The sequence below is a fragment of the Halichoeres trimaculatus genome, unplaced genomic scaffold, assembly GCF_033239565.1.
Source record: "Halichoeres trimaculatus isolate MK-OKI-2021-1 unplaced genomic scaffold, fHalTri1.1 fHalTri1_scaffold_10, whole genome shotgun sequence".
NCBI classification, from domain to species: domain Eukaryota; kingdom Metazoa; phylum Chordata; class Actinopteri; order Labriformes; family Labridae; genus Halichoeres; species Halichoeres trimaculatus.
Genome location: NW_027437187.1, coordinates 13,331,137 through 13,353,137, shown reverse-complemented (window position 1 = coordinate 13,353,137; position 22,001 = coordinate 13,331,137). Strand labels below are relative to the sequence as shown.

General features: G+C 41.5%; 1 protein-coding gene across 1 annotated transcript in view; it reads left to right on the top strand.

Moving 5' to 3' along the window:
* Nucleotides 1–14,038, top strand: part of sf3b3 (splicing factor 3b, subunit 3) — a 36,255-nt gene extending 22,217 nt beyond the window's left edge. Inside the window, exons 22-27 of the mRNA XM_074678054.1 lie at nucleotides 511–636; nucleotides 973–1,185; nucleotides 3,165–3,263; nucleotides 11,834–11,977; nucleotides 12,282–12,386; nucleotides 12,518–14,038. Coding sequence (XP_074534155.1) covers nucleotides 511–636; nucleotides 973–1,185; nucleotides 3,165–3,263; nucleotides 11,834–11,977; nucleotides 12,282–12,386; nucleotides 12,518–12,658 — 828 coding nt within the window. The 3' untranslated portion in view covers nucleotides 12,659–14,038. The remainder of the gene's footprint in view (nucleotides 1–510; nucleotides 637–972; nucleotides 1,186–3,164; nucleotides 3,264–11,833; nucleotides 11,978–12,281; nucleotides 12,387–12,517) is intronic.
* The last annotated feature ends 7,963 nt before the right edge of the window (nucleotides 14,039–22,001 follow it).

Sequence of the window (22,001 nt, the reverse complement as noted above, 5' to 3'; positions counted from 1 at the left end):
TCTCTCCGTGTGTACACCCGAGCAGCCCCGTCTTCACCCCAAAGATCGCATTTTTGACAGATGCTCACTCCGCTATAAATCCGTTACAGAACCTATGCACCTGATGTTAGGAAAGATAGACGTAGTGAGCCATCTTCTCATTCAGCCTCTTTGGTCGAAAGAGAGGAGGAAAACAAACATGCATGCACGCGTCAGTTTATCGAGGCTGGCAAACTTACCGAGGACGTTTTTATTTATCGTTCAGTTAATTGATTTATTGATTATCGTGACAGGCCTAGAAGCAAATCTTAATACAAAAAAAAGACTGAATAGGTTTTGCTGTTGTTTAGTGTTGTTTATTTTTGTTGTACTGATCTTAACTGCGTCAGACAGTCAAACACTAAGGGGATTTGCAGCTGTGCTCAGTGGGACCTTCTTTTAATACGCATAACTAAAAATATGTTGCCTCCAAAACTACTCTGTCACCTACATTATTAATAAGAAAAAGTTTTCATCTTTTATTATTTGTAGACTCCTGTCGAGGACGTGCCTTTAGCCATTGCACCATTCCAAGGAAGAATCCTGGTGGGAGTTGGGAAGCTGCTGCGAATCTATGACCTCGGCAAGAAGAAGCTGCTCCGCAAATGTGAAAACAAGGTAAGGCACGACGCAAAGCCAGACACCAAAAAATGAACCAGAGGCTTGTCATACTTGTTGAGCCGCTGATATGAATATGTGTCCGCCCAATATTTATCAGCAAAGCTGTGGAAAATATATAACAGAGGGTTATTTTGAAACTACCCAACTATTGAGCCAAAAGTTTGTAAAGCCTTTCCTTGGACATTGAAATTTCTGATGACAAGGTCTTTGTGCAACCCCATTTAAAAATAATAATAAAAAGGTAAGATTGCAACTTTTATCAGGCCTAAAAAGTAATGTGAATACTCCATAATGTGCTCCACATGTGACAAATGACTTGATTTCTCTTCTCAGCACGTTCCCAACCTGGTGACGGGCATCTACACCATCGGGCAGCGTGTCATTGTGTCTGATGTTCAGGAGAGTCTGTTCTGGGTCCGGTACCGACGCAACGAGAACCAGCTCATCATCTTTGCTGATGACACATACCCACGCTGGGTGACCACAGCCTGCCTGCTTGACTACGACACCATGGCCTCTGCTGACAAGTTTGGAAACATCAGTATAGTAAGTAATTGGGTCTGTTAAATTACAGTCCATCAGTCTTGTAACAACTGGCACCGGTATCATATGTTGCCACGAAATCAATCTTGCAATACCGTTATTACCGTGGTAAAGCATTGTTACCCATAATTTAGTTCTTGTAGTGGTTAATCTATGCGGGAGATTAATTCCCCTGACGTGAGAAGACACTTTTTTGCCACAGCCATCTAAAAAAACACCTTTTAGGCCAGTAGCACCGAGTCAGTGACGTGACCAAGTAAACATTTACCGCAAGCAGAAAGCGAAACAGCTGGTGTGTGTATGATGACGGTTACCATGTTTTGGACAAAGGCTGTACATCGCCATAGGTAAGTGCCTATGGTCAAACCTCAAAACCTAAAACATGACAAAACCATTTTTTAACAAAAGTAGTGGCATCAAAATAAACATTTTGAAGCAAACTGAAGCCGTAGTTTGAGCCGCTACTTTTTTCACGGGCTTTGAACCCTGCGGCTGCACGAGACAGCACTAGTCCCTAAATACCACATATCGAAAGTGTCAGAGAACCGATTTAAATCATTCACAGAACGTGGTGTGGAATAAAATAAGATTTTATCTTTGGTCAGTACTGCCAAGCACATGTCTCTGCAAGTGTGAAAGATTGAAAACTGTGAAAGATTGAAAACTGATGGAAATGTAAAGCCTTGCCAAAAAATATACGCTAACATGATCCATACCCAAACTACTTCTCATGGTTTAAAGATATTTCAACAATACCGAGCCCAAATCAGATTTTTACAGTCTAACAAGCTTCATAGCTCTGTAGGATCAAAACCAATACATTTCTTGAATATTTTCGTAATCAATAAAATATGCGCCAACGAAAAATATGAGTTTTGTTGAGCTTTGGTGGAGTTTATGCACAAATAGCCAGCCTGCTCCAGTGCGTCAAGACGGAGTGGCCGCTGTCATGTCAGCAGGTGTTTCTGCTGGTGGGAAAGGTACAACAAGCCTTGTGCTAGTTTGCTATAAGTTTTCACTTTTTTGACCAATAACCTACAAAATGCCTTTGATAGACTCTCATTCTGAGGATGAAGCCTGAGTGCTGTTCAGGTTGTTGTTTTTACTCCCTCTGAGTGACGATGATAAATATCTTAAAACAGCATTAAATGATTCAGGAATCCTACCTTGGATTGATAAAGCTGTAGACCGAGCACCTGCCTCAAAAGTTTCTGTTCTTTTGGCCGTGGTTCAGGCTCTGAGTCTGAACTCTCTGTTCTGCCCTCTGCCCTTCAGTCAAAATCACTAATCTGTCAGTATCTCTGTGTTTGTCGTCTGGTTGTTTGTTTTGCCCGAAACATTTGATAGTGGAGGAAAAAACACGTCAGTGAAATGTTCTGTCTCATGCCACAGCCGTCTGTATTACAGCAGCAGTGTTTAGAGGAGTAAAAGCTCAGAAATCTTCAGTGCTTCATTAGAAAACCTTACAGGCTTCAGAAAACAGACAGAATGTAAATTTAGGAAACCCCATGGAACAAAAAACTAGTAATGTTAATTTTAACAAATTTATTGGCATCCAAAATGTTACCAGTTAATTGCTCACCCTTTTAAATAAAATGCAAAAAGTTATTTTTTTCTGTAAGTATTCTTCATTCCTCAGACCCAGTTTGCTCACCAGTACAGTCACTTTAAGCTTGAAATGGGATAACTGTCTCTTCCAAATGCACGTTGTGGGCAAAAGTCTTTTTTTAACACAGTATTTTCCACCTGCTAGGTAGGATGTGTACACTTATAACACAGAACAGAGTCAGAATCATGTTTTAAAAAGACCTCACTTTCTTACATGTTGGAAAACCATGATATAATACCGTTATCACAATATGAAGGAAAAATACAGTGATATAAATTTTGGGCCATATCGCCCACCCCTAGTTGAAAAACAAGAATCTGAAGGGGTTAAAGACTAAAAATGTCTGCTTTGTTGTTTTTTGTTGTTTTTTTAGGTGCGTCTCCCCCCAAACACCAGTGATGATGTGGATGAAGACCCCACAGGAAACAAAGCTTTATGGGACAGAGGCCTCCTTAATGGCGCATCACAGAAGGTAAAACAGCCCTCCTTAATAAAAAAAGAAAAACACCAGAAACAAAAAAAAACCTTAATTTCTTTAACTTAGAACATTAAATGGTAAAACAGTTTTAGCTCTGATGGGGTTTTGTCACAGGTGCTTTAAATGTTTAAACAAAAACCTAAAAAAAAGTAGGCCAAGGATGAGAAATTACTGGTTGTTGAAAGCCAGGTTGAAAAGGTAAGTCTTTAATGTACTTCATGAAACAAAGATGACCAACAGGCACTCAAATACACTCAGAAAAATGTCATGTGAAGCCACACTTGATGAACAAGGCCGAGTTTAGCTATAAAAAGATCGATCAGAACCTTTCGTACACATTTCCTCTGTGTAGAGGTTTGAAACTTGGAGTGACAGGAAGTCAGGGGGCCAAACTGAATTTAATTTTAAAGCAGCTGCTTACAGCGTTTTGCTTCTGCTGCAGCCTGAACAACAGGCTTGTGTACAACTCTGGCCCAGTGCCCTGCTCTGGCTCCTCTAACCATCAACACACACACACACTGCATAACACCACCAACCACAAGTTTAACCTACTGACAAATGCAATTGTGTACACACACTTGCACAGGATGAAGAAATACACATCGGATCACTCCTCCCGGATTGAAATGGCGGTCAGAAAGTGTTTAGGTAGCAGATAGTCCGGGAAAGTCCCTCAGGTTCAGACGTTATGAGCTGGTCCCAGTTGTCTGTGTGACACAATGTTTGTCAGCTATTTCTGCCTCTGTGCACATTGATTGAGAATTCTGTTTGACTTTGGAAATGTACTGTGTCCGTTTTTAGATGTGGGTGTGGACGCCTGCATTTACCCTTCATCCAAAATTGTGTGCGTGTGTTTAGGTCAAGCAGGTTGAACTCAATTATCCATACATGGCCTGACTAAATGCTGTCTTACATTAGATTAAACGCATACCACTTTTATTTAATTAATGTAATTCTAAAGATCAAGGCCGGAGAGGAACAGTGCTCCATTCAGCAGAATGAAAAGATCAACTGTTTTATTGAGTTCAAAAAAAGTTTCAGTAATGTTTCAAGTTCTTTCACAGTTTACTGTGGAAGTTTTCCAGTTGTGGTCAAAAGTTAAAAAGAAACAGTACAGCTGTCTGTGCTGCCTTGGATTTTGTGGCTCAAGAAGTGAAATGGCTCAAGATGTCAGTTTTATCCTGGTGTTCAAATTACATACTGCAGGCAGTATTTGAAACAAACCTGAGGATGTGTTTAACTGTTCCAGAAACATTCTGTGAACAGCACTGACAGCAAGGGCATGGCTTGAATTCAAGTTCGAAGGTTCATAAAAATGAAGGATGTGTTATTCAGTACTGCAACAAATGCGCCTACATCCTAAATCTAACTCTAAAGCAGATGCAGATCTTCAGCTGTTGGTGTTTTTCCAGAGATGAAATCAGCTTTATGGGATTGGTAATGCACCAGCCTGTATCTTCTTTAAACTTTACCATAAATGTTAACACACAATTTTGTGTTTTTTCAAGCTAATTGCTTTTTGGCATGTGTATCTTCTTTTGATTGTATCATGGCAAACAGGCGTAAGAGTCAGTTTCACGTCTGTAGAGAGCTGGGCTCAGTGCAGGGCTGAGGTGAAGCAGGTGTTTGAGGAGATAGAGATGGGGCGCACGCACCAAACACCCCCTCCCTGCTCCTCTGCTGGTTTCCTCTGCACTCAGACGGGGCCATATTTTACTTGACCAAAAACAAATAAACGGAGTCCCACCGAAAAAATCTGATATCGATCTGCATTCACGATTTATTTAGAGAATTTTCAGCGCATTACTTTCACACAAAAACACCGCTAAATAAGGCTCTAGTTCTCATTGTGTCGTAAAACGGTGCTACCTCCGCTGCAGAGCCACAGCTGTCTACGAGTCACTCGCCGCTTACCCCAGGCTCACACTGAATCCGGTGGGGGTCCGGTGCGGCTTCCGCATGTGATCCGTATCATCAAAATCACTGTTGTAGGCTCACATTAGCCCCGCGCGGTGCGAGTCTAGTCGCGCGAGCCATACAGCACTACGGAAAGAATCTGCAAGAAGTCTATCTTTTCCAGACGCCGGAGAGGGTCTGCGTCAAGCTGAATGAAATATGACAAGCTAGACCGAAAATGAATTGCCGGGGTGGCATGGAGATCCGTTGTTTTTTTTTAAGACAAAATCAGTGAACAAACTAATGTAACTTGACTCTTCTTTGACAGCACAGTCGCGCTAGTAGTAAATGTAAACATTACATCACACCCGGTGACACAAGGTTGCATTTTGAGAACAAGGGATGACGAGAGACTCATCCTTGAAGTGGAAAGTCATCCCATTTTATATGACACATCCCATACTATTATAAGAATAATTCAAGAAAAGAAAAAAGTTACGTTATTAAAAATAATAAACATTAGATGAACAAAGCTCTTGCGAAAGTCCAGACAAGAACGTGAACCCACGTGAGCTCCTCCTCTCGCGAGTGCCCTTTCCCCACCCGGCACCGGAGCCAGCTGCAGCCTCTATCTGGAGCTGGTGTGAGTGGCAGCTTGCGGAAAATCCGCACCGTATCCGGACTGCAACCGTACCGGAGCCAAAGTGAGCAAGGCGTTAGTGTATCAGTCTGCGTGCGCGGCGTGCCAGATATAAATAAATGCAGGTAGTCTGCCAGGACGAAGAGACACGATGAGAACTAGAGCCTTATTTAGCGGTGTTTTTGTGTGAAAGTAACACTCTGAATATTCTCTAAATAAAGCGTGAATGCAGACAGATATCAGATTTTTTCGGTGGGAGTCTGTTTATTTGTGTTTTTGGTCAAGTAAAATATGGCCCCGTCTGAGTACAGAGGAAACCGGCAGAGGAGCAGGGAGGGGGTGTTTGGTGCGAGCGCTCTGGGCTTCTGCTGCACAAAAACACTGCTGTAGGGATAATTTCTCCCCTAAACCTTGTGATAGGACCCAACTTATCCTGAAGTATCACTTTAAGCTTCATTTCAACCAAGCAGTCCGGTTTAGATTAGTACAGGTTTGGTACGGGTTGGATCAGTGAAGCTGGTGGATCAAGCTTCGTTGAGGGCTGTGTAACCTGAGGAGAGATACAGCTGCTGCTGTCACATGGCAAGTGGTGGTTCTTTTAACAAATCAACGGTCTGCAGTGTTGTTGCTCCATCTTCTGGGGTCGGATCGGTTTAGTCTGGCACCCCAATGGAAGGGTCCCAAAGAGTGGGGCTGTTTGTCTCATTTATTTGGGGATCTGTCCTGGGTTTAGTTTGTAGAAAAGCCACAAAATACTGAGCTGCTTGGTAGAAACAGGGCTTACAAAAGCATACAAGGGAAACACGAGTTCATCTTGGTTTTGTTATAGTAGTTAAGTTCATGACTCTTGACTTCAACAACACCACAGAGGTTATACCAGGCATTAATGTGGCGAACTAAGGCCCCATTTACAGGACAACGTTTCATCTGAAAACGCTAAAACGCAGTGAAAACTCAGTGAAAAAAATCTGCGTTTGCACGGAAACGCTGATGGACTGAAAACGCTGTAGTAAGCACCCTAGGCCTATAGGTGGTTGCTATAACTGTCTCGTCCAGAAGCCGCTTTCATGGGTTCTCCACCGAAGTAGAGTTGAGCCGGTCATCTGGTGTATTGGGGAATACTTAGTCAAAAAGTGGAGCAACAGATGCACATTTTGTTGAAAGACAGTCAGCAGATACAGCAGATTGAGCAGCACAAGCACAACATGGTAGTTCATGACGATCGTAACAATGGTACTGTTGTCCTGTTGAATGCGCGCACACGGCAGACTGTGACGTCATCATTTCCACTGAAAACGCCGGCTTACCGTTTACACAGCAACGGTGTCGGGAGCGTTTCAGAAAAATCCCACTCTGGAGGCCGTTTTCAAAAGTTTGCGTTTTAGGTCGGCTGAAACGGCGTTTCCATGTAAACCTGAGGCTGAAACGCAACAAAACTTTTGCGTTTCACCCTAAAACCGTTGTCGTGTAAACGGCCCCTGAAGTATCAACTCATATTCAGACATTACCATGGTACCTGCTGTATCACCTGGCTGTCATGTGACACAGCAGGTAAAACTTCAAGGAACAGATCTCTTACCTGTCCTCCTCAGACTCAGCTTGAGAGAATAGTCTGAATATTACTTCTACTTTTTTTTATTATCAGCAGGGGGAGAGCTCCTTTTTTCTTTATTATGCTGTTTTGTTTAGTCCTGGTGGGATTTCTTTATTTCCCAAAACATAGAAAACTTGTGTTAGCCTCTTTCAAGTCATAAACGAGACACTATGTTCAGTTTGTGTTCAACTGCGAGCCTTTGGCAAGGCTTTACATTTCCATCAATTTTCAATCTTTCACAGTTGCAGAGACATGTGCTTGGCAGTACTGACCAAAGATAAAATCTTATTTTATTCCACACCACGTTCCGTGAATGATTTAAATCGGTTCTCTGACACTTTAGATATGTGGTGTTTATGGACTGGTGCTGTCTCGTGCAGTGCTGCACACTTCCAGGTGTTGGCTGTGTGCCTGTTTGAGGTGCTCTGATAAATGAGACAAAGTCTGGAGCTGCAACAACAGGATGCATCCCCCTCTGCTTGTATTTTTTAACTCCTGTTAGCATCCTGTTGTAAGTGTTCAGTTACAGCGCCGTGATTCATACAGCCTTACAGAAATGCTACAGGGGTGGTTTTGTGTCAAGAAAAAAAAAACTTCAGACACCAATACCGTGACAGAGTTGGAAAGTCGTCCTCAGTGAAGAATGAAATAAATGGCTCATAATTTCTCAGGAGACAGTCATGTCTTCTCTCCTTCCTCCAGTTAAACTCCCACTAGAATGGAGCAATGTTCTTGTCCATGTCTGACTTTGTTGTGTCTCGTCTCAGAGTTGCATACATACATGAGACTGACGCCATGAGACCAAAATAAAGCACACACTACTTCTGAGCTTAAATTACCACTCAATGCTGTCTCTGTGTCCAAGGTACATCCACATTACTATCTCTAATTATTGTTAAAGCTGGTTTTTGATGCTTATTAGATTAGATCTTACCATCCGGACCAATTTCCTCTGAGCAGACTTTGACAGTGCGAGTCTTATTTAAGAGCTTGGCCTTGGCCCACAGCTCACAGATTGTATACTTTCTTTACAGTTGATTGATGGGAAACTGAAGTGGCTTTATCTGGAAATCAAGTTTATGATTAACTTCTCATGTCTATACTTAGCTGCTTATTACAGCTGTGGACAGTAAGAGGTCACCAACCATAGTCTGTCACAGCGGGGAAGTATCATTTTAAGCTTCACACACCAAAGGGTCTAGAATAAGAGAAGTTTCTGTGTATTTTTCATCAAAAACCAGATCAAGACTTAAGCCGCGTTTCCACCAAGCAGTCCGGGTCGGTTCGTCTCGGTACGGTGCGCTTTTAGCGGCGTTTCCACAGACTCATCCCGGGACGGATCCCTAAAAACCGAGACGAGCCGTCCCACTTTTTTGGGACCCTTTCGTATGGGTGCCAGACTGAACCGATCCGCTCTCGGGAGGTGGAGCAACACACTGCAGACCATTGATTGGTCAAAAGAATCCTCACTTACCCCGACAGCGGCTGCATGTCTCCTGGCGGCTCACAGACTTTTCTGAAACGAAGCTTGATTGCACTTTGTAACAGAGAGTTTCATGAAAATCACAGAGAGGACGAAATGCTGCATGTCTTCCATCTGTGCTCTTTGTTTACTGTGTCGCGTTTTCTTCTTTGTTGGATTTAATCGCGGGGTAAGCTGCTACGGCGTCGCGCTATTGTTTACCAGCTGTGGCTTCCGGCATGCGGCTTACACGCCGCCCACCACGAGAGGGCACAGTTTGCTGTGGAAACGCAAACGGGATGAGACTTAACTGTCCCAAACCGTCCCAAACCGTACTGAACCGACCCGCACTGCTTGGTGGAAACGCAGCTTTACACTGTCTCTATTGGGGACAGCTTCCCTTTAGCATCTTTTAAGTTTGCTTAGACCTCTCTTGTCTAAAGTAGGAGTCTTTTTATTTCAACTAAAACTACACTCAACAAGGGTCATTTGCTTATGGTAAAGTCAACTCTTGATACTATGTGATGTAGGGCTCACGATATGAAATACTCACGATACGACTTTGTTCACAATATCGCAGAAAAGATTCACTTTTTAAAAACAGCAGCTTTTTTTTCCCTGATTCTTGTCTTTTTACTTCTTCCTCAAAGATTTGATTCTTATGTCTGACTGATACAACTGGCTTCATTAGTTTAAGAATAGGGAGTAATATTGTGTAATGTTATAATTTAATCACTGAATTACAGCACAACTAATAGTGCTGAGAAATTAATGTAAAATTACTGTCCTATCCTCATAAAAAACGACGCCCATCCACAGTAGCTTTTCCACAAACAGGGCAGACTGGGTGAATTAATCAAACACACCCTCCACAACACTGTGTGTGTTAATGAAGCAGCTGGATCAGTCTGAAGACTAACAGTGAATTTGTATCTCCTGTTCATACCCGCGGAGGCTGCATTCCAGTTTTATGCCCCTAAAATCTGGAACAGTCTTCCTGAAGATGTGAGACAGGCCTCAACTCTGACAACGTTCAAATCACGGCTGAAAACATTTCTGTTTAGCTTAGCATACAGCAACTGAAAGTATTTTATCTGCACTCTCCTCTTTTAATTTAATTAATCATTTTAATAAGTGGTGGGACTTGATTAAAAAAATTAATCGAATTAATTATGCCATTTGTAATTAATTAATCATAATTAATCGCATTTTAATCACATGAATATTCAACATCAGAAGCAACACTTTTCAATTCAAACAGTTTTTGGTAGAAGACTAAATCATTGAATACGCAAGTTTAAACAACAAAATCCTGTTTATTTTGGTTAGAAGATGTTTTTTTGAGGACACTACTTTCAAGTACATTCATCAGCTGTTATGTGGTAAATAGTGCTGTCAGGAGATTAAAAAATAATCTTAATTACAGGATTTGTAATTGATTGATCTAATTAATCACATTTTAATCTTATACCTGCTTAAGGTCCCCACAAAAATAATTTGAATTCTAAAGCTTTACAAAATCATAGTGCATGACTAATGAGTGAATGAATGTATTCAAATGAATACACGAAAAAGAGAAGATTTGTAAATCCCTTTTTTTTCAACTGGACAATGTTAATTAAAATGTCTGTGTTCCCTGCCATGACATTCAATTACTGTATGCGTCTATAGAGGTAAATTATGTTTTTCAGCGGAGAGAGGAGGAGTCTAGTGGAGCTTGTCATTTAAAATCCTGCTCGTAAACTACTGTGGGTGGTGCGCTCTTTGGACGAGAGCTCAGCATGGATATGAGGAGAAATGTGAGATGACAGAGACACAGAGAGACGCTGCAAGTCAGGAAAGTTCAGGCAGCTCACGCTCCAACTGAGGATGTGTTGCTGTAGCTCAGAGAGAAAGAGCGGCGCCATCGTGAGAAAAGACAACGGAGATCATGGAGAGGATCGAAGGATGGAGCGCATGACCATGAAAGATGCAGATGGTTGCTCTGAGCACAACAAAAATCAGATGAATTGAGTCCAACCATTTTTATCTACTCTTAACGTTAACATTTAGTAGGTTCACCTTTCGCAGTAATTAAAGTGACACATCTCTAGCATAGTGTCAGTATATTTCCTTAAGCTTCGACACTAATGGTATCCCATGCCTTCTGCAGCTCAAACCAAAGTCTGTCATTGAAATGTTCAGCAGATGTGTCCAGTTTATTTTCCAACTCACCAAATTTTGCTGGATGGGGTTGAGGTCCAAATTTGAGGGGGTCATTTTCAATCTTCCTTTTTTTTTTTTTTTTTTTTAAGAAAATGACCTGAATCTCCTTATGATAGCTTTAGTCTGTGATTCATAGAGCTTAGTGACATAATGACTTTCATTTGTTTTATTGGGACTTAAACAACAACGAAATGTCATAAATACGCAAAGTGTTTTAACAATTCTGGCCACCGCTGTACATTACAGGAGTTTCTTTCAACATACCATTGAAATAATTATATTTTACTGCACACACCTCATTTTTTGTCACACAACAAATGTTTCAACATACCTGGTGACTGCAGTGCACCTCTCCATACATTAAAGGGTTAAAGATATTTAAATGCATTTTTTTAATTTAAGCTTAACAAATTCCTAGAAGTCATCCACTGAGGTTTCTCCAACCCTGGTTTTTCAAGCCCACTCTTGGTTTTATTACAGCTAAGTCTTTAATAGAAGTCACAGGAAATATACGTCTTCAGCAATTTATAGGATAATTGACTGGATGTATTTTTATTATATTACAAAATATAATTCTGGTCACATGAAGTTTGGCTCCAAACAGTTCAGTTCTGGGTTATTACAGGTAACGAAGAGCCACAAGGGTCTGAGAGAAATGCAGGCCGTCCATTTGTCTGTTTGTGTCATGGATTACACTCGAGGGGTGAATTCAAAGATAAGAAAAACACATGACTGACTGTCTCTCTCTGCTTCTGTGTCTCTGTCAGGCTGAAGTGGTGGTGAACTACCACGTAGGAGAAACCGTGTTATCACTCCAGAAAACAACCCTGATCCCTGGAGGCTCAGAGTCCCTGGTTTACACCACGCTCTCTGGGGGCATCGGCATTCTGGTGCCGTTTACGTCACACGAGGTAATAAACAAAGTATCAAAACAGAGACACAGGAGGCTGTGAGTGTGTGGTAGGAGGATGTTAGATCGTAAAGAAACAGAAACACTCTTTTAATCAGTTTTTGTCTTTAACATGATTGATTTTATTTTACATATAAACTGATGATTAACCTATTAATGCTTCACTTTTTATCTTGTCCAAATGCCTTAGCCTGTCTCTAAAAATAAACAGTAACTTTGACTTTCTAATACAAAGATTCATTTATTTACAAATAATTGGTATGAAGATTTTCTTTTCCACTAACCTCATATCTGTCTTTGTTCAGGACCACGACTTCTTCCAGCATTTAGAGATGCACATGCGCTCCGAGTTCCCGCCACTGTGTGGCAGAGATCACCTCAGCTTCCGGTCGTACTACTTCCCAGTCAAGGTTTGTTTCAGGTTTAATTCTCGGCAGAGATAAATTGACCTGGTCTGGTGATCTGTGTAAGAGGTGCATTGCAGTGCAAAAAGACATCAATAGACGCCGCTTCATGTTTTTTTCCTCTTTGTCGTCTTCAGAATGTGATCGATGGAGATCTGTGCGAGCAGTTTAACAGCATGGACCCTCACAAACAGAAGAGTGTGGCAGAAGAGCTGGACAGGACGCCCCCTGAGGTCTCCAAGAAACTAGAGGACATCCGCACTCGTTACGCCTTCTAAACCAATGCACTCTGCCTACCCTCACACACACCCTTACAGACACAAACACACAAATTGCATTGCCACAACATGCCCCCTTTTTAAGAACAGGAATCAATGGACTTGTGTATATTGTTTTTATCTGACTATGGGCAAACAAACTTCTGATAACATGGAAACTATCAGATGCCTAATGCCGTAATCCATGTAAATGTTCACATGCAGCTGTGTGAACTTTATCTGTGTCACTTTCCCACATATGTACAAACTGACAGTTACTGAGAAGTTTCTGAGTTGTCAGCAACTCATTCACACCTCCTCTGCTGTTGTCGGCAAAACCTGCACACTTGCAGCAACAAATTCAATCAATTCCACAGAAACATCACAGGAAACTCAGTCAGTAGTTGTCTTCCATTGCTACATTATGTTGCAGTTTTCTCACACCCTCATCTGTTCATAAACACACACACACATACACACAGATGTGTGTGTAGAAGTCTCTTGGTCCTTCTGTCAAAAAAGATGTTCACCAGCCGCTCATCTGAGCCTGTTTCTCAGAACTACCATTCAGAAAGCTAGCTCACTTCTGTCAACACAACCTGGGCCTGAGTGAGGGTACAAGACGTGTCTCACACTGGGGCATTAGATGAACTCAGTCTGAATGGGTGGGTGGAAGAATACTGAAGGTTGGGTTGGGTGGTGTTTCTCTCAGTCCTGTAAAATTCCCAACCTCAGCCACAAGCGCAGACATAGCATTCCTCAGTGCTCACTGAATTTAGGGGTTTGTGGCGTGGGGCAGTGGACTGTTTTTTGTAAATAAAGTTGTTGTTTTTTGTGCTTTATAATACCATGTGTTTGTGTGTCATTTCCTGCCACTGTGCGTGTGGAGAACCAAAGCTCAGCCAGAAGATTTGTCTCTACCTCTGTCTCCATCATTTCACACACTGGAGGTTTAAAATCCAGTTTTCTGGTCTAATGTTAGCAGATATTTTAATGGTGAACACTTTGTTGCATAAGATAGATTTGGGCCTGAAATCTTAATTTGAAATCTTAATCCTGTAAATGAAGGTTTAATTGATGGAATCAGCTGACCTGAAGTAAAGGAGCCATTCAAGCTGCTCCAGTGAGGTCTTTCATTCAGGTGCAGATGAGATTTGTGCTTTAAGCTCCATACAAGACATGAAGTCAATAATCAGAGCGATCATTAAGTTAAATTAAGGAAACTAGAGGGTCCTTTAAAAAGCAGTAATGACTGGGTTTTAAAATGTACTCGACGTTATCTGTTATTAAAGAGAGTGAACCTTTTTTCTAAATATGTCCCTACCGTCACACAGAGAATTCACGATCGACTGGAAAGCTAAATTTGAAATGCCTGCAATCCAGTTTTCTCTCCCTCGCTCTTTGGTTTGCTTTCTTATTTTCTTTCTTTAAGCACCTCACTCCAGGTGATCTATCTGAATAAATGTGTCTAAATGGTTCTGATTTAGTAATTTTTAAAAACTTTTTTAAAGACTTGTAAAAATAAAACTGGCCATATGAAGTGTTGAAAACAACAATCTCTTGAGTTAATTGAGGTAATGAAAAAGCCATGAGAGGTCAGGGATAAATGGTAGCTGTCTACAATCTGTTAAAGTTGTTACAAACATATCACCAATTCAACATTTAACATCTAATAAAACAATAACGGCATGCTTGTTGCATGAGACATCTTTGTCTTCCTGGCATTTTTATCACATACAATCATAAAATGTTTAACGTTATCAGGAATATTTCCTAAGGTGGAAGTTTTTTTATTGTCTCATCTGTCAACACTGAGGTTGAAATGGAAACATTTGAAAACACACCAGCATGTGATATGGAACAAGACTGAAATGTTTCCACTAAAGTACTGAAAAAAAAAACTGAAGAGAGTGAAAGACTTCCTTTGTCAAACCTGTTTCTGACATGCAACACTTGCTGAGGCTGACTCCATGTCAACATTTAAACATCTAAACTTGCATGAAAGCATGAAGAGGATAATGGTTCGTTACACAGTAGAATAACAAACACTCAGCTGCAGCAGAGTCCAGGGCTTCTGGACAAGTGTGGAGGGTTTTGCCGCTGTGGGGGCAAAGCAAAGAGCTCGGTCAGACCAAACCTTCCCACTTAGAACAATGGCATTGTAGAGTTTTATAGACCTATAACCACACAGGCTGCTTACTAAAATAACTGGAAGGCAACACAATGATGCCCCAGGGTGCATTTCACCCAGAAAACATGTGCTCCTAATTATAGTTCAGCTGGTCTTCAAGGATCAGCAAAACATTAAGATCTCACAATATCAAAGGAAATCAGTGGTCTCACATGATACCTTAACAAATCATTCTCAAATAACTTATTATTGCAGGCCAAGATGGTCCAGCCTTGTGATGTTAATTGCATAACAAATCCTGGTTTTGTTTTGTTTTTTCATTGAAAATCAGGAATTCCTGATAACAAGAAAACCGTGTTTAAGCATTACTCCTAATCAGCTATCTCCTCTTCCTTACATCTGTTTGTGTGAAGATTCCACAGTGAGCTAGATGTGACTTTTCCCTTTCTCTGGAGGTGTTGAAGCCCACAGAAACAAAGAGAAAGGGTTATCAGTCATCTTCAGACTCTCTCTCTTAATGTGAGTAACCAGGTTAGAAATCTAGGGGTGATATTGGACTCAGACCTGAACTTTAGTATTCAGGCCATTCAGGATTTTTTTAACCTGATTTTATTTTGTGCATCTTTGAATTTCATTACTCTTTTTTTATTGTTACACCCCTAGCAAAAAGTAGAATGCATTTAAGTCCATGATAATACTCTAATGAGAGAGGAAAGTCTTTAAAAAGAAGTCACACTACCAGACTGGTCCACCCTGCTTTGCACATTTCTGCAGGTGGTTTTCTTTCAGCGCCATCACATCACACAATAAAATATCCAATTGTTCAATTTGTACATGCTCCCATTAGGTCAGCTAATACGCAGCTATAACGTGTCCTACCACAGCTATGCTGATGACACTCAGATCTACGTGTCAATGACGGCAGGCGAACATGGGCCTATAGATTCACTCTGTCGCTGCGTTGAACAGATCAGTGTGTGGGTGCAGAACAATTTCCTCCAGCTGAACTCAGATAAAACTGAAACCATTGTCTGTGGCCCCCAGAAACAAAGAGAAAGGGTTATCAGTCACCTTCAGACTCTCTCTCTAAATGTGAGTAACCAGGTTAGAAATCTAGGGGTGATATTGGACTCAGACCTGAACTTTAACAGCCACATCAAATCAATAACATCAGCAGCTTTTTACCATCTGAAAAACATTGCCAGGATTAAAGGAATAGTGTCTAAACCTGACTTAGAGAGACTGATCCATGTGTTTGTCTCCACCAGGTTAGATTACTGTAATGGCCTGCTCACTGGACTCTCAAAACGAGCTGTAAGACAGCTGCAGTACATCCAGAACGCTGCTGCTCGGGTGCTGACCAGAACCAGGAAATACGACCGTGTTAGTCCAGTGCTCAGGTCTCTGCACTGGCTTCCTGTGGCTCAGAGAATAGACTTTAAAACAGCTCTGCTTGTTCACAAGTCTCTTCATGGTTTAGCACCAAAGTACATCTCTGACGTGCTAAATCCATATGAACCAGTTGCAATTGCTCTAAGACTGCAAGAGAAGCTCAGCTTTCCCTAAAATGTCCCCAAAAAAGTGGTATGTGAAAATGTACTGTGTACATTTCATTGACAAAATATACGCTCAAATTCTTTCATCTTTTGTTCAGAATCAGCTACCTGTCACATGTAACTGGCCGTTGGATACACGCTGGGCTTTGTCCAGCCCATCGGACGCTCAGCGTCTCTGGGGGTCTATGAGGCAGTGGGCTGGCCTGGACGCTGGGCTTCTGCATGATGATTGGATGATCTGTCTGAGGCCGAATCCCTTTTTGATTGACAGTGAAATGAGCCAGTCAGTGATCTTGAAGTATAACCCTCAACTGGAGCGTCTTCTGAGTTTTACAGTCAGATGTTCTGGACTGATCTGGAAGCTTTATCGATTCCCAGCGAGTTTACCTTTCTTAAAAACGACGAGCGTTGTGTTTAAAGATTCTCTCTCTTTTCACCAATAAGCAGCTACAGCTTGGTAAAGCTTCTCCTCCTGTCACTCACACTTACAGCCTGTCATAGTCTCACGTAGCAGCTCCAGCTGCTAACAAGCTGGCACGGAGGGTAGAATTTAGGTTTGAATTTATCAACAAATTTATGATGTAGGCCGGAAAAAATCAGCTTCCCCTATTTGACTGACCAGCAGCCGCCACTAATATGAACCAATTCGGTCTCTGAGAACCTCGGGGAGGGGTCTCCGGTGAGACTTCATTCCAGTTTTATGCCCCTAAAATCTGGAACAGTCTTCCAGAAGATGTGAGACAGGCCTCAACTCTGACATTCAAAACATTCTGACGTTCAAATCACGGCTGAAAACAGTTCTGTTTAGCTTAGCATACAACAACTGAAAGTATTTTATCTGCACTCTCCTCTTTTAATTTAATTAATCATTTTTAATGTTTTATGATATGATTTTATGCAATGATTTTATTTTGCCTTTTGTGATTTTATTTTATTTTTTATTTTAGCTGTAAAGCACTTTGAATTGCCTTGTGTATGAATTGTGCTCTACAAATAAACTTACCTTGCCTTTTGTGGTTTTGTTAAAAAAGGGGCAATAAATATCTCAGAGTAAGGAAATAATATTCTAAAAGCTGGAAGTGACTCAGTTAATAAAAAACCTAACATTACAGCCCTCTGCTGTGTTTTATTGGCATTGTTCATTTATGAATCAAAACATTGATCCCTCTAAAATTACACTACGGTGCAGTTGATATGAAGAAATCACTCAGCCTGTCTTTCTGTCTGATATTTAAAACTAAAATGAACAGCTGTGGGAAAAGATACCTTGTCCCTTAAATTTTGCCAGGTTTGTTCATTTCTGACTTTACAGATTTCTTCATCATTTAGTATTGAGGTGTCTGTTGCATCTGACAAAGGAGGGTTTAAGCAAACAACACTTGTTGCTAAACTGGCTGGTTTCTCATTTCTGTTGAGTTTATCTTATCAGGAGGATATACCTGAGAGCCAAGGTGAAGACAGGTGAAATAATGAAGTGTGTTTTGTAAATGCTCTTCAGCACATCCCTTTTTGGAAACTGTCTCGGTGACATTGGGTGTCCTGATTGTAATATGATCAGTTTTTCCTCTCTGCATTCCTCCTGCAGCTCCGCATCAATCTTCCCTGGAGTGATCCAGGAACTGGAGCTTCACTGGGACTTTCAAGTCTGTTATGTCACCTTTCTCTCAGTAAATCAATGAAGTTTCCCAGAGTTTGATGAAGTCAGCTCTGTTAACTGTGATAAATAGAGTAGTTGTTCCCAACAGTTACACAATAGAGACTTGGACATTTTCCCATGTTGAGAGAGACCCTGTGAACTTCGAGGTGTTCTTGATTTTTCCGGGAGCTTCTTGACATTCCATCATGAACCTCACCAGATGGTCTGCACATGAAGTTTTTCTACGTTACACCTGTTTGAAATGTGTACAGGGAAAAAGAACACCATGCTACGCTATCCTGTATTATTTATGTTCCTGAGGGCTGATCAGGGAAGCTTTGGAGCTACAACCAACTAAGTTAAAACATAGATCAGTTTAAAAGTCTTGGTAGACGCTTTACCTTTCTGACCCTCTGTTTTATTACTCACCACCAGGGATACCTACAGTATCACATGTTCACATCCAAGCACGACAAGTGCTAAAATTTTGAACTCATGATGGGTGCTATTATTTTCCAAGCTAGCTAGCTTAAATTGTTATCTCATAGTACCTCACCATCAAGCTAGCTAGCTTATTTATAATACAGCATTTATAATTCCAGTTGTTTGTTAGCGAACTAACATGCTAAAAAGTCTTTCTTTTGTTGTGAATTTAAGATAGCTTGCTAGCTAGCTTAAACCAGCCTAGCAATGCATGAATGCCAACAAACAGCATCTTAAACCAACACTACCAACATGGCGGATCCAGTTTATCAGTCTAAACAGCTTAGAAGAAGCCCACCCACCAGCCAATCCAGCAGGACCAGCTGTCGTTTGCATCTGCTTCCTGCTAGTTTCGCAGCAGGGAACAGTTTCTCAGAGTGAGAATACTGAGTACAGAGTAGGTCAACCTGTATCAGGGATCAAAGGATGTGTTTAAACTTAAAACTTCAAAGATCCTCACAGACAAAAGTCATGCAACAATGCTAACCAAGCTGCAAGGGTCTTCACCCCCATGTCCTTTTGAATGAACGAGGAACTGCGTAGTGTTTCTGCTCACACAACTATGAAGCGTTTTTTTTTTCTGAGGGATTACTGGAAAGCAGTTGTAACACCTGTTCCTAAATCAGTCACTATCACAGGTTGACTGTCTCAGCTGTGTTTTATGAACACCCTGTACTCTTCAGTCCCAGGCGATGTCTCTGTTAATGAATCCAGTGTGTTCACAGGGATTGCTCAGCTCTGCATCCTGTGAGCTACATTATGTATTTGGCATGAAACTATTCAGCTTAAAACAGCATGCTCAAGTTGAATGATAACAAATAACTATTTCAACTTTTATTCCAAACTACCAGTAAAATGTTAAACTTAAAGCAGAAAGAACATCAGAGTAAATATGGAGAAGCCTCTGTTGTCTGGCGTTCCTCTGAACGATACATCATTTAGTCCTACCTGAGATGTTTGCCACCCATCAAAAAATATCTTTTCCACATATCATCTCTGGACATAATTGATTTGATCCATTCAACTCTGCTCCAGCCTCAAGACATTGCCGCACCAAAACCAAAACAGATGCTTACCTGCAGCCAGGAAAATATGAAAGATAGTCAAGCTCAGATGACTGATGAAAAGAGAGTAAAGCTGGTAGAATGAGTGTGAATATTACTTTCTAAACTGTTTTGCTGCTGATTTTTAAAGTTTAAATGCCTGTTCAAAGTGGACTTATTGAATGGAGCTCCATTTTTTGTGGTAAATATTAAAAGAGTTGTATTCAACAAAGACAGGTTGGCAACTTATTATTAATTTAAATGTCTAATTTTAGTTAAAAAGAAGGTATCCACATAATCAAAATGTTCAAGAGGATCAAATAAAATGATTTTCATGTAAATATCAGTTGTGTGGTGTTCTGCTTTTGAAGAATCATCAATGTGCATGAGTGAGGGGGTAAAAAGCAACTGTGCAGACTGCTCAGAGGTGTGTGTCGTCCAGCCCCCCCAGCCTCATTATTGAAAAGTGCTCTAAAGTGCCCTCTTGTGTGCCAAAAGGGGTGCTGAAGTGCTCTTAAGCTAAACTACCTTCTTTGGAGCCAAAACACACTGAAATGCCCTAAAAAACACAAAAAACTTAGTGTCCCCTTCAGTGGCAAGAACACACTGTATCTGCTTTTTTTACTTTTCGCCCCTGCCCTTCAAATATTCCTGTGCATCCATCCACTCATTTGTACAATTATAAATTATTTTATAATCTATTCATCCATCTGACAATCCATCCATTCATTCTTCAGTCTATTCATACAGTCATCTATTTTTTTTTTTGGTTTGTCCTCTTAACATCTCTGCAATTATCGCCCATCTCTGTCTATCGATCATGTATCCATCCATTTGTCTACCTTTTTAGCCCATCTCTTTATCATCCTTAAATCTTTCATCAACCCTTCTCATCCACCATTCATTTCTCCATCCACCTGGCCACTAACCTATATCTGTTATTTACTTATCGTGCCATCAATCATTGGAATAATTGTCCCCTGAGCATAAGTAAATTGAATAGCAAATCATCTTTCAAGCACCACCTGAAAAGGCAATGCCTAAATACCTGAATACCCGAGCATGTACTGTAAGTAGGGGAATGGATGCGATTTTATTCAAAGGATACAACTTGAGAAAATAACCAATCCAACAATTTTCTGATGTTTGTTGTAATGATGTCTGTTATGTTTTAAGACTCCAGATCTGCATTGTGAGTTATGTTAGTTGTAACCATCATGTGCATCATGTGATGTGTTTTGTGTTGTGTTTCTGTGTGGACCATAGACTGTATAAAACATGGACGTAGTCTCATCGACGTCATCCCTCTGTTTCTGAAACGGAAAATGAAGCACATATTGGTAGTGGCAAAGGGCTTCAACTACAGCTATAGGGTGCCTATTGGTCATGTGACCCTCAACTGTGCATCTTATTGGGGGAGCTCACAATCTTAATATCCTCTGACTAAGACTTATCGGCTGACTTAGAAAAAATTTCACCCCCTGTACAGTGGGTGCCGGTAGTAAAATTAGTGACACAGAGAGGAGACGTTTTTTTAACCAGGCTGTAAATAGGTTAATTTCTGCTTAGAAAATGGCTTTTTTTGGCTTGGTGGGTATGTGACTTCCGCTACTTCCAGAGCCAGCCTCAAGTGGACACTTGAGAAACGCCCCAGGAGGATTAGATTGTCACCTTGGAGGCAACTAATGGGGACCCATCCATCCATCCATCTTCTTCTGAAGCCCAGACTTCCCTCCCTAGCTACTTCATCCGGCTCTTCCTGGGGGATCCCGAGACGTTCCCAGGCCAGCCAAGAGATGTAGTCTCCCCAGCGTGTCCTGGGTCTGCCCCGGGGTCTCCTCCCGGTGGGACGTGCCCTGAACACTTCACCAGGGAGGCATCCTGGTCAGATGCCTGAGCCACCTCATCTGGCTCCTCTCAACGCGGCTCTACCCCGAGCTCCTCCCGGATAGCCGAGCTTCTCACCCTATCTCTAAGGGAGAGCCCGGCCACCCTACGGAGGAAGCTCATTTCAGCTGCTTGTACCCGCGATCTTGTTCTTTTGGTCACTACCCAAAGCTCATGACCATAGGTGAGGGTGGGAACAAAGATCGACCGGTAAACAGAGAGCTTTGCCTTTCGGCTCAGCTCCCTCTTCACCACGACAGACCTGTGCAGAGTCTGCATTACTGCAGACGCTGCAGGATCTCCTCCTCGACCTGGAGAGGGCACTCCACCCTTTTCCAGCTGAGGACCATGGACTCGGATTTGGAGGTGCTGATTCTCATCCTAGCCGCTTCACATTCGGCTGCAAACCAATCCAGAGAGAGTTGAAGGTCACGGCTTGATGAAGCCAACAGGACTACATCATCTGCAAAAAGCAGCGATCCAATCCTGAGGTCACCAAACTGACACCCTGGCTGTGCCTAGAAATTCTGTCCATAAAAGTTATGAATAGAATAAGTGACAAAGGGCAGCCTTGGCGGAGTCAAACCCTCACTGCAATGGGGACCCTTTTAAACATTAAACAATCTGT